Source organism: Gopherus evgoodei, chromosome 9 (assembly GCF_007399415.2).
Source record: "Gopherus evgoodei ecotype Sinaloan lineage chromosome 9, rGopEvg1_v1.p, whole genome shotgun sequence".
Lineage (NCBI taxonomy): Eukaryota > Metazoa > Chordata > Testudines > Testudinidae > Gopherus > Gopherus evgoodei.
The window spans coordinates 80,014,413-80,034,321 of record NC_044330.1 but is presented as its reverse complement, the minus strand read 5'-3'; the positions used below and the strand labels follow the sequence as shown (position 1 = coordinate 80,034,321).

General features: G+C 37.8%; 1 protein-coding gene across 1 annotated transcript in view; it reads left to right on the top strand.

Annotated features, from left to right (window-relative positions):
- The window catches only part of LOC115657916 (connector enhancer of kinase suppressor of ras 2-like), a 521,635-nt gene that overhangs the window by 140,373 nt on the left and 361,353 nt on the right, over positions 1–19,909 (top strand). The window contains exon 2 of the mRNA XM_030576266.1: positions 3,298–3,461. Within this exon, the coding sequence (XP_030432126.1) occupies positions 3,298–3,461 (164 nt within the window). The remainder of the gene's footprint in view (positions 1–3,297; positions 3,462–19,909) is intronic.

The window sequence follows — 19,909 nt, the reverse complement described above, 5'->3', positions numbered from 1 at the left end:
ACTGAGTGATAGACTAGAATGAATCTGTTGTGTTGTAGGCAGTTGCTGGGGTCTGAGCACTGAATCAGAGCTACAAAGCATGCACATACTCAGGAGACTGCATGCTTGTTTACTGGCTGTTGGTGTCCAGGCTGTGAGCCACAGCAGCAGAACATTTAAGGCACCCAAGGTTATAGGGCAGGAGGTGTCATAACCCCTCATTAGTCTGGATTGCACCTCAGAATGTGACAAATAGACATATAATCACAGGAGATTAAGGTTGGAAGAGACCTCAGGAGGTCATCTAGTCCAACCCCCTGCTTAACGCAGGACCAACCCCAACTAAATCATGTTGCTTTGAAGATTACTTTTAGTGGAAGTTGTATATTATCGGTAATTCAATAAACATAAGGATATTGAGAAGTGTCTGCAGGTTGTCGTAGTTTGGATTAGGGTTTTTGATTTTAGGAAGAGCAGTAGCTCTTTCTTTTCTTTATGGAAGACTCTCCAGGTACAAGATTAACATATAAGCCATACTGCTGTTTTGCACCATTGGGTCGGATTAATTCTGCAATTGTCTGCATGCGCGTATAGATTTCTGACCTGTTTTTTTTTTTTTGTAATTAATTTAGAAGGCCTGGTGTATAATCAGTCTTGCATGTTGGCTTTGCAGATTCCTTTTGCTGTAATATGTCTGGATGAGGTCACATTTTTATTTGCTAATAAAATAGTACACTATGATCTGGTATGATACTGTATGTGAAACCACTGTATGTTGGGAAACAATGGATAACATGAACTGTTTTTGCTAAAAGGAGATATGGAGATCTAGATTTAAACTTCAGATTTCTACTAATATTTTCAATAGAAGATCCCTCTAGATCATAACTTTGTTTGTAAATTCTGACCAAATGGTGATGTGATTTCAGGGAAAATGGCTCTTGGTAAGTCAACTTACCCTGATTTTTGGTCATGTGTTGGTATTATATCACACCTTGCAATAATGTTTTATGCTAATAAGTATTATCTGTTAAGATACATGTGGTGCAAGGTAAAAATCTGGAAATATGAACTATAGTTTACTACATTATTATTTGAAAGGAGTTTACTGATTAATAGACTAATGGACAGTAATCAATTGCAGGAAGCATTCTAGGAGGTTCATAAAGAACTGTATTCATCAGTCTATTCAGCACGCCTGTCCTGCCACAGAGGTTATCACTGCCAAACTGCATCTTCTGATTTCTAAAATAAAACTACTTGCTTAAAAGATTAGTTTGTTGTTTATGGATAAAAAGAGGTGTCTAAAAAAATGATACCCAAAAGCATAGTAGTTATATTTTTGCATCCCTTTACATGATACATTATGGAACTGAAGCCTCCTGTAACTTCTTTATTTCTTTTATATTGTGTTAGTGAGAGAGTTCAAAGCATTTCTACAATGACAGATAATGACTCAGATTTGTTAATTTGCTTTTTCAGCCACTATTGATGTATGTTTATTTTCTCATTTTCATAGGGTCTTCCTGGATTTTTGTCAGTGCTTTTCCTCTTCTACTTAGTTCACCCATGCTGGTAATACCATGCTTCTGTGGATTCTATGGGACATGGAGGGTAATGCAGAGAGATAATTTGTCTTAGATGCCCAGGACCTGCTGGGTTTTTTTGTATTGACAGGTTTGGTGGGTTTTGACCCTGCCTGTTCCATTGTAGGAGGAAGGCATGAGAAGCAAACTTCCTCACAACTTACTGGCGAGATCTATGGTAAACTCTTCTTGTTGAAATTGTTTTGTGGAGTTTGGCAAAAAAAATAAAAATAAAAGATTTGTCTAACATGGGGGCAATGTAGGCCAATGTCAGTGTACCGTTCCATCTGGCCGTATTCTAAGTCCAGTCCTTGAGGCAACTCTGATACTTGAACTTTCACTAGATGAGAAATAGGTCTGATTTATATTCTGAACATTTTACATATGCACAACAGCTGTCTTGGCCTCAAATTTAAAGCACGGGTCTCTGTGAAACCGTTTTTGGAGGATTGAGAGGTATTTATGCTCAGATTCAGTTATTCATTTCTTGTTGGTCTAGGCTTTAGAATACCATGGCTACTACTAAATCCATTACTCTTGCTAGATGAACTCTGAATTTGGAATGGAAACATAGTTCTAGGCATGTATATTTTCTTAAGAATTCGTGTAATTAAAGTATCTAGGTCTTTGGCAGAGACCTTAACATTTAAGTGTTGCTACTGGAGTTCTGGTAAATGAGTCTGTTGAACTTTAAAGCGTTTCTGAACACAGCAGATAGTGACACTGTTATATAGGCTGAGTATGCATGACGGGGTTCTTCCTGACACCATCTCAGGAGCAGAAAGATGATTCATACTATTAGAGAGCCTTAGAAACTATTAGAGAGCCTTAGAAAAGAGATCCCAGGAAGGAGATGCCTCTGATTTGGCTTAGCCTTTGGATAGCCTGTTAGGTCTCTAAAGCCTACCTTCAGACAACATTTCCTCCAAATGTTAAATGTTTTCTTTAATAGCATTATCATACTTGAAAATTATACTTCTGGGAGTAATGTAATAGAGCTGGCAAATATTGTTTTTGAATACTGTGATGTTATTATTGGTTTCCATTAGAATTTAAATTGTTGATTTTTATCCATGTACCCCAAGTGCCTTCGGGTGAGACTGACACTTTCTGTTGATACTGAGACAGAAACAGTCAGCAGCAGCATTGAACTGGAGCTCTGTTGGTTCATAAGAGAAAGAACTTTTGGCAAGGTGTCCTCCGTAAAGAGCCCTCAGTTTTGGAAATGCTTTTCCATCATTTGGAAAAGAAATAATAGTTCGACATTCAGGGCATGCTACATTCCCCATCTGCTTACTAAGACACAAAGGTCCTATAAAAATGACGTTTAATGGAGGAAAAGAATAATTTCTGAGCTTAATTTTTTATTTGGTCATTTTCTCATTTGCAAAATAGGAGTAGCTGCTGGTTTTGCTTTTGATTTGATTGTAATTTTAATTTTGGGTTAAGGTGCCTATAGCCCAAGATGGATATTTTTCAATTATATCTAAATCAAAATAAAAATGGTGGAAGTATTACTGGCTGAAAAACCATATTGGCATCTAGTATTCACCATGCTATAGGGTCAACGAATCACCTTAGATTTATAAAGCACTTTCATCCTTAAAAATATGAAAACTGTAGTGTTTCTCAGGACCATAGAGAATTTGTACATTGACTGAATTACAGATTTGACATTCTTGGCCATCATTCTCTGAACATGCTTATTTTTTTTTAATTTTTTTTTAACTAGGCCTTGATGACTGCCTCCAGCAATACATTAAAAATTTTGAAAGGGAAAAAATCAATGGAGAACAGCTGTTGCACATCACTCATCAAGAACTTGAAGAACTCGGAGTCACTCGCATTGGACACCAAGAATTGATCTTAGAAGCAGTTGATCTGCTATGTGCATTGGTAAGTAGGCTGTTTTTTGGGGACATTCATTTTAATAATATAGGTTTATGCATCTCCTAGCCAAAGCTAAGATGATGAAGACTGCATGAAATATAGCACCTTTACCAATTCCTGCCTTACTTAAATATTGTTCCTTATTGCTTCAAAATAGGATGTGTTTGCAGACGCTTCTGTAAGTACAAATGAATTAACCATTTTCCTTCTGAAAACATTAATATTATTTTTAGTTTTTTTCCATAGATTGTCTTAGTCATCTCCTCTAGCTTCTTGAGTGCTGTATTCATATGCCGTGCATGATCAGCACTGGCATCCTTATGGCCCAATGATTGTATACCATATGCCCTCACGTTCCACTGAACTTTACCATAGTGCAGTAAATCATATAGTTCCTGCATGTGCAAGGCATGCCAGCACTCAAGGAGTTAATGCAGAAATTGTGGAGACAGTGTTAATTAGACTGGAAGATGATTTTAAAATTAATTTTAAACCATTTTTGCAAAATCACAATATACTTTTACCCTAAACATTAAATACTGACACCATGTGATCAGTTTACTAGCTTTGTAGTAGCACAGTTTTAATGTGCAGAAGAGTCAGGTTTGGAAGCAAACTTATTTTCTGGCTGGTGAAAAGTTATTGAGTTACATATGCCCTGTTCAAGTTGTCTGGGTGCCAGTAATGTATTATACTTTTTTTCTCTTAAAATGCCTCCTACCAGTTGATAAAATTAAATGTGATGGCACCAATCTTAAAAAAAAACAACCACCACCACCACCAAATGTTGTCGGAAGTTGTCCAGGTAAGGCTCACAGGCAGAGGAACTTGGATACAAGAGAGTATAAATTGTAATTAAAAAGAGGAGGATGTTTTATGTGTGATGAATAGTCTGCGAGCCTAGGCTTCAAATTCTTGGCTATATAGCACCTCGTATACAGAAAGCAACAACTGTTTTTTTTGATAGAAGTGTCACTTGAGTACTTATCAAGGTTGGATGTGGTGGTGTAAAGCTGGAAAAAAGTATGCCAGTGCAAGAGTTTTTCAATATGTATAGCCTCACAAAATGTCAAGACACTGTAGTCTTGATGACAAGTGTCCTAGACATCTTGCTGATATTCTTCATTACAGTAAAGACTGTGCTCCATTCAACAGGTGATTCTGGCAGCACTGGATGGTACTATTAAAATATTTTCTTTAGGGCTATCAAATGATTAAAAAATTAATAGGGATAAAGTACAGTTTTAATTCCACTGTTAATAATAGAATAACATATCATTTTATTGAAATATTGTGGGTGTTTTCTACATTTTCAAATATATTGATTTCAGCTACAACATAGAATACAAAGTACAGTGCTCACTTTATATTATTTGTATTACAAATATTTGTACTTTAAAAAAGAAACAAAAGAAATAGTGTTTTTCAGTTCACCTCATAATACTGTAGTGCAATCACTTAATCATGAAAGTGCAACTTACAAATGTACAATTATTTTTACATAACTGCACTGAAAAAAAAGTAAAACTTTAGAGCCTACAAGTCTACTCAGTCCTACTTCTTGTTCAGCCAATCACTAAGTTCATTTACATTTACAGGACACAGAAAGTATTAGAATTTCTCCATGTTGTTTCCATCTTAGATCTCATTTCAAGGGATAAACATAAATGATTGATTGGATGCCTAAGTGCATGTGATTACAATCTAGTTGAATTATGTATGATGAGGTTCTATGGCCTCTGTTATGCAGAAGGTCAGATTAGATTATCATAATGGTCCCTTTTGGTCTTAAATTTTATTAATATTAATCATATTGGGAGCAAGTTGAACATACTGGGAGTAGCTGTAAGAAAAACATTAACGAACATACAGAATTTTGCTTTGATTATGGTCATAATCCTTTTAATTAACTTTTTTTGGTGAACATTATGGGAAGTTAAGGTTTGTATGTAAAAACCATTTGGACCTGTATCTGAGATTAGTTTAATTGCAAAATAAAACTTTAGGGGCAGAGACAGCTGTAGTATTTAGATATTATGTTATCCAGTCAAAGAACAGTAATACTAGTCCATGAGCTAGATGAGCAATCGCACAGCTCAAATACTGAATGTACACCGGTCTTTCCTGAATTCATTTGGACAAGAGATCATATTTGTGCTAACTGGAATAAGGCAGGTTGTTGGAAGTAGAGGGGTTGTTTGAGAAGGAGATGATCGGAGGAGGAAGTAGCAGCCAGGGACTTTGGTATTGCATAATGTGTGCTCTCATTTTTAATTTTTCTAGTCTTACTTCATTATCCTCCAATTTTTTTTCTGAATTTTGTATACACTGCTAGCCTTTTCTAGTTTAAGTAGGAAGGGAAGAAAAAAATGGAAACTTAATCAGAAGCTCCAGAGGGTGATGACCTGGAGCAACTTTGTCCTCACTTAATCAAAATGGCAGAACGTCTCTGTTTTAAACACTGCAGTAAGAGCTCTGTAGAGTTTCAGGTCAGAGGGATGAGAATATTGAGCTGGGCAGCTTCTACTGTATTCTACAGCATATTTTAGGAAATCCATGCTATATTCAGAAGTTATGATTGCTTATCACAGCATTAACGGCATATGCTCAGCTGATATCCTCCTTGGAGATGAAGGAGGTACAAAGACTCCTTGAAGATTCCCGAGCTTATGACAGTAGTGCTCTTGTGTGAGCCATGTTGCCAATAGGAAGAGGGAAGCCCCCTGGTGGGGCTGGCACTTTGCATGGGTGGTCTCAAATCTGCTTATTTCCTCAAAAAATTGGGAGAACTAGAACATGTACAGGACCCAACCTCTGGGGAGAATGATGTATCAGAAAGTCCAGATTAAGTTTTCCCACTGACTTTTTCATATGATTGGCTGATAGGCCTGCATTCTCATTGTTGAATAAAATGCTACATGAATTTCATTTTAGAATTTTTCTTCCAGTGTATAATTTTAGGGGTCTTAAGATAGGACTGACAAATGTAAACTTCTGATCATGTATTTATATTTGTATTGGATTGTACTGAGTTATGAAATCAGCTGAGTGCCAAGCACACTTAGCTGAGAAGGAACCCAGTGATCTGCATAAAAAAAGTCGGTCAATCAAGCTAGAGCCAAATTTTGAATCATGAGCTTATAAATGAATGGATTTGATTCCTAATAACTTTCTTGCATATCAAGCTTCATATGTTAACATTGCAACAATTACAGTATAAGCTTCTTATTGATTAAAATCTCTTGTTCACATTTAATACCTTTTCTATGTGAATTACAAAATGCACTACAGACTACTTGATATAAATACTTGGAAATAACACTACTAGCAGTGAAATCTAGTATTTGAGATATCAACTTATGAAGCAAAAACTGTGACTGTGATGTGGTGGTTTGCATAGCATATACTGCCAACTCTCCTAATAAGGGGAGCTGAATTTGTCCTGAACACTACAGGGGAAAAAAAAAGACAAGACATCAAGAGTATGGTTTAATTAGGCAGCAATTTTATTAAGCAACACATCTGGCAACTATCTGCCAATAATTCATACAGTGCAGGTCATCCTATTGTAATATGTTCTGCCTAGTTTCAGCACCATTTCTGAGATCACACCACCGTGCCTCATCGGAGTGGTAATGGCTGGGGAAGAGAAGGTTGTGTTTCCAGGTATCAATCATTAGGGGCTCCAACCCCATTCTCACCTTCTTCAGGAGAGGTCATGCTCTAATTTGCTTCCAGTTCCAGTTTATCAGGTAACTGGACTCTTATCGATCAATTACCTGCACTGGGCATCAGCAAAGTTGTGAAAAAAGTGAACTTGACAACCTAATTTACCCATCGGGACCCAGGAGTAAGGCCAAAATGCTACAGTGTCTAGGTCAATCTGGTAGTGAGGAAAAATTCCTTCCTGGCCTTAAAAGGCAACTAGCATGATGCTCAGAGCAAAGCCCAAAAGACCTGGCCCATCCTTAATCCTGAAGGGAAAGCTTTTCTTCCTTTGCACAATGGTTCCCAGGGCTGGCAAAAGGGTTATAAATAATCCCATTAAGTGTACAGGGGCCACTAGGCTTTGCTAACCCATTTGTCCCACCATTCAGTCCAGAGACCCAGCTCCACAAGACCACAAGAGCACTGAATGCTCACAAGGTGGGGAGTGGGATGTACAATTTAACAGAGAAAAGGGTTTTCTTTTCCCTGCTGGCCCAGATATCCCACCTACCCCACCCACTTCTGAGTCTGGGAGAAAGGGGGGACATTTTAATTGTTCCAGGCCCAGCATACTTTTAGCTTTCCTACTCCTGCTTAAACAAAAGGTTTCTGGTGTTTGAGGTGGCTTACTGACCTGTCGTTTTCTCCTGCCTATTTCCTAGCTTTGGCTTTAAGCAGAAGTAGTAAAAGGAAACACAAGAGGTTATTTCTCAGAGTAGTTTTGACCTGATTACTCAGCTAAAAGGGCTCAGACATGATTGATTAAATAGTGGAGAAACATCCAAACTTTGGGATACTCATCTGACTGCATCTTTTCAGGTTTGTCCATCACTTTAAAAAAATCACACTCTTATTGTAAAGCTACAGAGGGAGGATGTGTTAGATCAAATAAAATCCACTTAGCAAAATAAAAATTCCAAACTGAAATTCTGAATATTAAAACTTCAGCAATACTATAAATTCCTGTTGGAAAAGGATGAAGATATTAGGTACCTGGGTGATCAAACTTCTAGGGGCAGATCCTGAACTGATGTGAATTGTCAGAGTTGCAGCTAACTGGAGATCTGCCTCCTAACATGTAAGTTTTATATTAATTTCTGTGTGTATAATGGAGACTTTGGCTTCTGAAGCTCATGTAGTGCTAAGCATCAATATTTTAATGTGTTTCACAGTACAAGTTTCTCATTCATATGGCTGCATGGATGGATTTCAGTAAGATTATTCATTAAATCATTTAAAAGCGATTTCCCTTTCTTACATTAAGATATAAAGAGGGAACAGAAACGTTACTTTCTGTTGACTGAATTCAAGGATATTGTTGACTCTTTTCTGACACATAGGAAAAAATCAATTGCATCTCTGTGACCTACCTAGTCAAACAGCTCCTTATGAAACATGATGTGAAGAAACAAGGTGACATTTCCTCATCTGGGAGGTTGTCAGTATACGTGTACAGGCAGTCACCAGAAAACATTTTCAAATGAATAAAGCTGAACAGTAGGCCTTTCAGAATCAGAGTGGATCACACTTTAACCTTAAGATTATGAACGTCCTCTGTTGGGATGGTGCCAAATTATTATGAATTACTGTAATTGATATAAATGAATGTGGAGAACATGAGTTTGGTATGGCTTGGTACCTCTGAATTTACTAGAGGATTCTCGGAGCAGGATTCTCTTGGTATCAGGTAGTTGATATGGAAATTGGCCTCTGGTAATTGGCTGAGCCTTAACCAGTGGTCGGGGCATTCACTCAGGCCAGGGCTTTCTAAAGCTGGGCACAAGCGACCAGGGAGCTTAGCGAACAGGAGCTGCTAATAGGGAGTTTTGCAAGGGAGTTCTCCAGGTGAAGGAGGAGCACATACAGCATCTGTGGGGTAAGTGACTATCTGCAGTGTTTGTGTTTGTGTTTGGGGGTTACTGGCTGTGTGCTGAGCTTGTGTTTGTCAGTCTGTTTGGTTTGTTTGTTTGAAGGACCGTGTGCTGTAGCTGGCAGTTGGAGGCGGAGCTACCAGGAAGGTTTGAAAGCTAGAAGCCTCTGCTAATTGGCTGAGCCTTAACCAGTGGGCGGGGCATTCACTCATTCTTTGTGCAGTCAGAAATCTGTTTATGATCGGGAAAGAATTTTAATTTAGATGAATAGAATCACTAATTCAAGGCTTTGAAAAGACATATAAACTAATGTGGTTTCTGTATAAAATATTTTCAAAACAGTCAGCGTTTGAAGGATAAACACTAAACATTGTAAGATACATGTGTATTGTTAGAGAAGGGCCATTTTTGTTAACATATGAAAAATGCTGCTTATTAACCACTTCTACCAGAAGCACTTTTGTTTATGTAACCAATATTGCTCATTGAGTAAGGTATATACTGTAGTAGTCTTGCTTGATACATGACCTTTTCAACCTAGTAATACCATCAGGAATCCAAATTATTAGTCGCTCAAGGAAATAGTCGGAACTATGAAGAACTTCAGATGACCCAAGGTTATAAAATAAGTGTTTAGATCAGGGGTAGGCAACCTATGGCATGTGTGCCAAAGGCAGCAAGCGAGCTGATTTTCAGTGGCACTCTCACTGGTCCTGGCCACCGGTGCGGGGGGCTGTGCATTTTAATTTAATTTTAAATTAAGCTTCTTAAACATTTAAAAAACCTTATTTAGTTTACATACAATAGTTTATATATTATAGACTTATAGAAAGAGACCTAAAAATGTTAAAATGTACTACTGGCACACAAAACCTTAAATTAGAGTGAATAAATGAAGACTCGGCACACCACTTCTGAAAGGTTGCCAACCCCTGGTTTAGATGCTCCTACCATCTGTATCTGGATCAACTCTCTACTGTTTCAAATGAGTCATTGCAATGTGTTTATACACAAGGCTAAGATGTTTTGTATATTATAGGTGGTTTAAGTTTCCAATTCAAGCTAACCATCAGGAAAAATGGAAAAAACTATGATGTGAGCATCTCAAAAGTAGGATTCTTCACTGATTTCTGTATTTTTTATCAAAAGTAGCTATATGAGGCACTTCAAAGGTGACATACTTGATGCAAGATGTTGCAAGGAAAAGTACTACATAAATGCCCAAAGATAAAGAAATATAAAGCATGGCAACATTAAAAATTGTAAGACTCCTTGGTCTTAGGGAATACATGCTGAGAGCTAAAAATATCGATGTGTCATCATGATTAAACCATCTAATCTGATACTTCTGCAAGTTTTGGGAGCAATAAACAATAATACAACAGTTAAAGGTGCCATTCTCAAGCAAAAAGGTCCAAAAGGCGACTGGTAATTTCAGAGAAATCTCATTTCTCTCAATTGCAAACAAAATATTGACAAGTGTTCTTAGTCAGCCCATGGACAAATCACAAACAGTGTACACCCAGAGTTATGGGACAATCTGTAATCATAATGAACAACTACTGATATGAATTTTTGCCATTCAAGGATATTATTGGAATGATATAAAAATGCTTACGTAGTCTCTACTGATTTGCCAAATGCCTTTGCTACAATCTACCATCCTTGTTTATTGTAGCTTTTGAGAAATTGTGAATGGTTGGATCAGATGGCCAGCATTATCTGACAACTCCATTAACATACAGTTGGGCAAGTGTGTGCAAACTGAAGAGACTCATTCTTTCAGCACTGCAAATTGTATTAAGCAAGGGGTGCATCATCCTCCAATCTCTATTTGGCCTTTTCTTTGCAGACCTATTATATTCAGCAACTTGTAACTTCCTCTTGGGAGTAAAGGTTAGATTTTTCTCATACAAACTCTTTCATGCAGACAAGAGACATTAATCAATGAAGGCGTTGGAAGCTTTTATTAAAGAATTGCTCTTTGCAGATGACTGAACTTCTAGCCCACTTAGAGCAAGATAATTACATCTCATTTTGCCACTATCTCTGTAAATTTTGGCTTGAAAATTAACGTTTCAAAAACCAAACTTATGTGCTAACTAGCATCAAACCTTATGTTAAACCATATATCAGAATTAATAGTACAGTGCTCAGCATAGTGACAAAAGTTAATCACCATGGAAATGTCTGCACAAACAGTGTTTTAATATATAGCTAAAAAGCTAGCTTTGTAATATGCATCTGCTTTTTGAACATGTGTGGAAGCAACATGACACCTTCATAGAAAGATCAATCTGCACAGTGCAGCAATACTGTCCTGTACTATGATAGCGCTGAGACATGGGCGTTGTATGGATGTAATGTTAAAAGTGTTGTACATCTTCTGTATGAGGTGTCACATGAGTATACAGTAACAAATAGCTATAATTAGAAAGGTATTTTGGGTTTTGCACCAGATATATGAAGCAAATTAGCAAATATTACACTCAACTCTTTTAGTGACCAGGTCTTACAACTCCTTTGGGACCAGAGGGCGGTTGAGTCTGTTCCAGTGTTCCCTATTTGGGAAGTACTTTGGAACCAGACAAGTAGCTTCAAGGAACAGGTGGGAGAATGAAAGGCTACCTGCTATACCATGTAAAGTTGTGAGGGAGAGTTAAATTCCAGCTATATCTCCTAGATCTTTTGGGATGCTGATGTTCTTCCTCAGCCTATGAAATTGGGAAACTGGAAAGTGACAGGGTTCCTAACTAAATCTCAATATATAACACACAGGCTAAGTGTGTTCTTCCACTCTCTATTGGGTAGTTCATATACAGGAAAAGAGCCTACTGCTGCTACCAGCTAAAAGAGGTAATCCTGTAGGTAAAGCAATAATCCTGTGCTTTTGGTACTGAAAGTCCAAATTAAATCATTGCTGGCAACTTCCGGTGAGAATCGTTACATACACAAAATGTTAGATCTTCTCCTCAAGCGTAGGTGACAGGAAATTTATCCAAAGAGAAGCTGCAGGGGAACTTCTCCATAGCCTCACTGGTGCTTGTTTTGAAGCCATATAAGATAGAGGTAGCAGCAGTCCACATTACTGGAACCCTATTGCAGGATTGGGGCCTTAATGTCTACATACAACATGCAAGTTGTCACGCATATTTTTGCCTTAATACACTCTTACAATGTGAGATTGTACACTTCTCTTTGTTCTGTGGTTTCAGTTTAATTGCTGCCTCAGTAGAATGCCTGTGCATTGATGTATTTTTGCTGTGAAATAACAAGAATTTGGGAGCTAAGCTATGCTATGATTTATAGGTTATTATACCGCCTTCATGACCCTAGTATCTGAATACTGTAAAGGTATAAAGTGTGGACGAGAACACCGTCTCCCTAAAAATAGAACACTTCTTAATAACCAATTAAGAGATACCTTGTTAAAGGCAGCCTGAATCAAAATTTTGGGAACTAAATTTTGCAACTAGTTTATCATTATGTAAACAAGAAGTAGGTCAAACAAAAAGGTATAGAGAAGAGACTGAAGGAATGAGCAGTAAGGACTATTATATAGTACATTGTAAAGTAACAAGGTGAACAGGAGAGAGTGGTGGAATTAGAAACGTTGGATCAGATCATCAGCAGATGTAAATAAAATGAGCTTCATTGAAGTACAGGGAACTATGCTGTTTTATCATGCTGACGATCCGGCCCAATATGTGGGGATTGAACTAAATATTTATGTAGATATGCAAGGATTTTAAATCATGCAGAGGAGCATGCTGGCAAAGGGACAGGATGACATTTTCCACTTCAATCATCTGTTTAGGATTTAAATACAAGGCAAACTGTCAAAAGCTACAGCTATGTCAGTAATGGCTGGAGGACAATGGAACATTTGTATTCTGATGGCTCTAGTCTAATCTGAAATGTCTAGGTTCGCTTCGCTGTCTATCTTTGAAAAATAAAACTCCCTTATGACATGTGCATAAATACATTACATGATTTTTCTAAATATGCTGCATTGCATGGCTATAGAGCCTGTATTAAAATAAAGCTCAGAAAAGCATACTTACAAGTGTTATTTCCTGTCATTTATAAATGTAACTGCTTACAGGTAAATAGTACCACATTGCTTTTTGAATAATGGTATCTTACTCTACCTTAATACTAAAGAACATAATTTATATAATCCTTTAGAAAAGAGAGAAACAGAATAAGAAAACTTAATCAAACCAAAAAAACCCATACATTTTGTGCATAAAACTTTCTTATATAGGACTATCATTATCAATTTTGAGTACTCCTGTACATTCTTGCTATTTCATTTTTAATTCATGTAATCATTGAGGGACAGATTCTGATCTCAGTTACATCTGTGCATATCTTGAATTACTACATTGACCTTAGAGGGACATGGTGGGTGAGGTAATATCTTTTAATATCTTAGAAATTGGTCCAGTAAAAGATATTACCTCATCCACCTTGTCCCTTTAATAACCAGGGACCAATATTACTACAACAATACTGCATACACTGACTTCAGTATAGCTACTCCAAATGCACAGTAATGTAGCAGAGTACAATCTGGCCTTAAAATACCATGCATCAATAAACATCAGTTCTACTTTATACTCTACACATCATCCATTCAGTGGGCCATACTGTGGACCATTGATTTTGTTAAAGATGGAATTCTTCATTGATTTCAGTGGGGATTTCTGCTTAAAAGCTGGCAGTGCCCATGCTATGTGAGCCATAGCTTGCAGTCTGCATCAGTGTGGCATTCCATTCTGTCTCTACTCAGGCACATTATGCAATATAATAAACAGAAGAGACTCAAAAATACCTAAATTTATGAGAGTCTTATTTAGGTCCAAATTGTGCCTCATGGGTTCAGCTCAGCATTTGCAGTGTGGGTCACCGAGCCAGAACTTTTGCAGTTTCCTGGAAATGCACATTGCAGAGGCATCTCTTCTGCATGCATTCACCCTGGTATTTGGGCAGCCCCACTCTTCTCCCTTTTGAAAGGCTATCATTAACAGCGAGTGTTGGTTTCACTCCTATCTACACCATGGCAGGCCCTTGCACAGGATCACGAGGGGTGTGACACCCTCTTGTGTTCCCCACTTGCTCACCTGCACAGACATCTAAAGTCTGACCTTTAAGTTGTAAGTAACTTAAGGGAAAAACAATTTATATGTTTCTCCACTGCCCTGTATCTTGTGCTGTCTGTTATACCTGTACTCTCATTCTGATAGAATTTTACATCCACTTTGCATTTAAAAAGGATTGCAATAACTGAAAGGTAGTAGGAAAATCAAGCCCTGGGTGGTCTTCTCTGTGTCATCTGTTTCTTGCGCAAGATGATAAGGTATCATTTTTAAACCCTAAATAATGTTCAGTTTAAAACTGAAAAGCATCACTAATATACATGATCATGGAACATATTTTTCCTTTAAAAAAATTTAAATTCAAAAAATCCAGTAACATAGGTACTTGTGAAAGTCCCACATGCAAAGGTGGAAGGTGAAAATAAGATAAAGTAAAGGTGGAATTTAGAAGGAAATTAAATGTGGGGTGGAAAGGGAATCTGTTTGATACAGTTATGAAGAGCCCATGTGATAGTATGCTGAATTAGAAGTATACAATCTGTATGTAAGAAAATGAGAGAATACAAAAAATGCTAGAGTTACAGTGGTTAGGGAAAATAAATGCATGAGTGAAAGACAGAATGCCTGAGGGAGCTTAGATGTGCAGGGAGAAATAATAGTGGCACTTTGGCATGGACAACAAAGACCGTTTGCGCTGAAGTTAAGTACAGTGAGAGGTGATGAGGTGACCCATGGCCTCAGCTTTGGTTCTTTCTCCATCCTGAAAAGATAGATCATGAAAGGATTTTATAAAACCATGGAGGTGTTTAATTCAGATAACTGGAATGATAGCCAGGGGAAAAAACTAAGGGAATCTGCAAGTTCCTAGAGATGGTGTAGGATTGCTTCCTTATCACAGCTGGCTGAGCAAATCTCCATAGTCAGGCCCTTCTCTGGACCTAATCACTGGAAATCAGCCAAGTATGATACATAGGCTTGAAAGTGGAGAGCATGTAGGGCACCGCTTGTAATCTTTATGAGATGTAAATTGCTAATAAGCCTATGTCCTGGTGGGGACAGTTGCATGAAAATATTTGACTTTAAGAAAACAAATTGAAGGAATACACAGTGTCTTGAGGAATGGAGTTCTATAAAATATATAAAAATCAGTAGGGGAAAAATGGGATGTATTTTAGCAGCCAGCTGCAATTAAAATTCATACATGTAAAGTCTAAGCAAGTGAAAAGGTATTGGAAGCCATTATTTTTATGATGTTGCAGACAACCTACAAGAGAAAATATAAGCAGTCTGTTGAGGAGGCGGATTAGGAGAATCAGAAGTAAGTGAAAAAGGAAATAAATAATACTTAATTGCAAAGAATATTTATTGTAATTAAAATATATTGTGTATACATGAACTTCAGCTAAGTGAAATAAATGATCCAGTGAATAATTATTAATGGCTAGATGGAAACAAAAGATTAGAAAGTATCAGAAATACATCTAGCAGCACGTAATGAGTGGGTTATTAATTCTCTTAATTTTAAGCATTATGTTTTTTACAGTGGAAGACCCTATAAAAAGACTACTAGGACCATCAGTTAGTAACACATGGCAATATCTTTAATTTGCACATTCATTTCCAGTTTTTTTCTATTTTTAGGACATTGCTGCGAAATTAAATGAAATCCCTTTGCACTCAGCATTTTCTAACAGCCATCTCTTCCTTTGCCATAAATTGTTTTCTAATCTGACCAGTGTAAGGTAACATTGATGTAGTGATTTGCAATAATTTCTTCTGCAGTAGCACGTATTTAACATGAAGAATCTGATCTCCAGATGTTTCCACTCCTTTCCTTCATTTCTTCTTCATGAAAATCTATTCTTTTGCATTAAAACTGTTCAAATCTTTATATAAACTGAATTCACTCCTTTATACCCATATCTGGAGTAATACATTTTTCTGTTTTCTAAATATCTTTAAAGACTTCTGTTTGCTGACATACTCCTTGATCTGAAAATACTGTGAATATTTAAAATCTTGGGAAATGTATTTCCTACTTAATCTGAAATCTAATCAAGTTCAATTTCAGAATAAATACTTGAATATGTGACATACATGGTTTCACTTGGGAGGAGAAATCAGTGACACTTAGTCTGGGTATATTCTAAATGTTACTTGTTTTATTTACAAATAAACACCAGTCCTGTAATGGAGAAACAAACAGTATGAAGGCAATCCCTTTATCTAGGATAGGAATCACAGCCCAGCTCCAGGCCCAGATCCCAGAGAGCAGCTCTGCTGTAGAGACTAATCCTATTCAAAGACTAAAGACAAAGACGGCAAACTTTCCTGCTGTTCACACAGCATCATATCCAAAATCCCCATCTCTAAACAAAACCTTGCAAAAACTAATGACGTTACAGCATGTCTTCCCAAGATTGAATATTTGCTTGCATACTTGCATAAACTGGAAGAATATGTGCATAGCAGTGCCATGTGGTGATGACAGTTATGACAATATGAAGTGTCTACTGGTAACATTTCAAAAAGTGCCTCACTGACTTAGAAACCTTTGTCTTGTTGAGTGTCAGTAAGACTTAGGTCCAGTTACCACAACAGAGCCTACACATTTATTTCAATTGTAAGCTCAATTACAAAAAGTACATGAAAGTGTATAAGATTTTATAACAATGTATAATAACAAAAATAGATGGAAAGTAGGTTGGTTGCTTTTAACAATATAAACAGGTGCAAAAAAACTAGCTAGACTACATTAATCTCAGCAAAAAGGCCACATTAATATAATTTAAGGCCTATGTTGAAATTATGCTTGCCAAAAAACAAATGATGTACAATCAGAAATTAATGAATTACAATTGATGTGCTGGATATTAAGCCTAATTGGTGGACAAAGTAATGAAGGGATAGGCTATCTTACCCATTACTCTTTTTGGGGGTCTTTAAAGAAAGACTTTGAGAAAAAAATAGAGAACAGACTGAGATTTACTGAAGCAAGCTTTACCATCCTGGCTGCCACTCCCACCTGAGCATTTTTTTGGGGGGGAGGGGGTAACCTTGAGCTTTTATTGTTTGAAGTCTGAAAGATGTTTTGATTTCACTGGGCCAGAGACAGAGATTCAGATGACATCACTACTTTTACTAGCTTCAACTGAACTCCAAACACCATGGGAGATGAAGCAGGGTTGGAGTTTAACAGCAGCAGCTCATTTTGACTATTTTTTTCCTTTATTTAAAAGGACAGTTGTTATTTTGATACTATTTAAGAGACTATTATACAAGGCATTTTTTAATCTTTTTAGCTAAAGGAAAAGGGAACAAGGAATATTGTTAAAATGAAAATCTTGCTAAATATTTTACATTTTAAATGTTTTAACTTTTATGGTATTTTATATTTAATAAAAGGTTAGCAGAGATATGCGCAGAAATTTAAATTTTACCGCTTTATTGGAGGGGGCACAAGTAGGGGACACAGAACTCCTCTGGCAGAGTGGGCGGGGGGGGCGGGGTGGAGAGCAAACTCCTCCACCCCTAGAGCCCTGGCAAGGGGCACAGAACTCCTCCTGCTCCTGGACTGTGATGGGGAGAGCAAGAGAGCTCCTCTCCCTGGGGCTGGAGAAGTTAGCTCTCCCTACCGCAGCCCAGGGACAGAGAGGGGAGCTCTCTCACTCTCCCTGCAGTAGCCCAGGAGCAGGACGAGTTCTTCACCCCTCGCTGATTATTGTGGGGCTTGTGCTCCTGCTTGCCTCCACCCTGCGCTCGCCCCGAAAGGTGTTTAATTATCTTTGCCATGATACTAAGCAGGCTGAAGATTTTGTAGATTAAACTCCAAGTATTTGGGTTATGTTAACACCTTTGGGCTTATATATTTCATCTATATTAATACAACAGCTCCTAAGTGCCTAAGTCACTTTTGAAAGCGGGACTTGTGTATTTTTTGAAAATTTTAGCATATATGAATTTACTTTTCCTGCATAATATCCAATTGCCAGAATTTCAGTTTTAGTATAATTTACTTTCAAATCAGAAGCTTTTCCAAATTCTTTAATATTTTTTATTGTTAATTCTGTCAGACTTTTGCAAGTCCAATAATATTAATATAACATCATCCATATACAAAGACAGTTACGGTATGAATCTTCTGTTTTAATCCCTTTAGTTGTTGAATGCAAATTGTGTATGTGTTAAGAACATTTTTGACAAACTAGTGAAAGGCAAATGGATTTCTGTTTTGTATTATATGTGACACATTTGAAAGATTTCCCAGTCTCATAGTCTTTCATTGAGACAGTTTAAGGAGACACATTCTCTACAAGTGTTAAAGTCAGTAGAGATTGACAGTTCTTCCAAATGAAATTGATGCATTTAAGTAACTTTGATGCATTTAAGTAACTGTGAACATGAAGAACCTACATTACCTGCAAGTTCTGAAGGTGATAAGTCACCTCAAGGAAGGGTAGCCACTTTGGAAAAGAATAAATAAGATGGACTAACACAATCCATCACTTCATATTATATCCTGTTATAGCCTGGTAAAACTCAGTGGGATCTCACTCGCTCAGTATGGGTGTTACTCCCATTACTAATAAGATTTACCTGCACTCATTGATGGGGAATAGGAGACCATAGTGAATGCTTGTCCTGCGTTGCTGCTTTAAGGCAGGGGTTCTCAACCTTTCTGAGCCCCCCCTCCCCCAAACATGCTGTAAAAAGTCCATGGCCCACCTGTGACACAGCAACTGGTTTTCTGCATATAAAAACCAGGGCCGGCGTTAAGGAGTAGCAAGTGGGGCAGCTGCCCAGGACCACATGCCACGGGGGCACCATGAAGCTAAGTTGTTCAGGTCCCCATCCTTCAGCTCCATGCAGTGGGATTTGGCTTTCTGCCCTGAGCCCCAGTAAGTCTAACACTGGTCCTACTTGGCAGACTCCCTGAAACCTGCTCACAGCCTCCTAGGGGCCCCCGGGCCCCTGGTTGGGAACCACTGCTTTAGAGAAATGCTGTAGCAGAATGTATATAAATGAGTAGGAAAGGAACTCCACATAGGTTGATCCAACATCAGTGTCTATAACTGGAGGGAAATGCATTGAATCCACAGGCAATGCCTAATGTCTGTATATGTTATAGTTTCTGTGTATGCTTTTGCATATGTTCTGGGGATTTCTTGAGGCATTTGTTTTAATATCTGAATTAGGATTTTTTAGACCTTTTTGGAAGGTCTAAAAGTAGGTTTGAAAGAACTTTTTTTTCTTAGGAATTTCAGCTGTTTCAACTGAAGGTACTGATGCAGTAGGCTCCATCTCTGCAGTATTGGATTAATGGATCTGCAGTGATGGTGATCTGAGCATTGATGACTCGTGCTCAGTCTTTTCACGATCACTGCTAGGTTTCAGGGAATGGAGATGGTATCTTCTCCCTCAGATAAGGGAGGGGACTGTGAGGATCTTCAAGCTCATGATCTTCTGTTGTATCCATAACAACACCCAAAGGTCCTAGTGCCTGGATAATTGGGAGCTCTAAGGCCTTACTCTCCACTAAAGGTACCTCCCACAGGGATCTGAATGGAGGTGCTCCAGAGTCTCTGATTGGACCAGATACGCTATTTATGCTGGAAAAGACACACGAAGTTGTCTGTGCAACAAAGTGGATCCTGGCTTGGTTATGCTACAGACTGCTATCTGCTACCTAACTCTCAGCCTCATCCCCAGTTCCTGACTTCAACTCTGCCCTCTTGCCATGTCTTGTCCTCAGCCTCATTTTGGTCTCTAAACC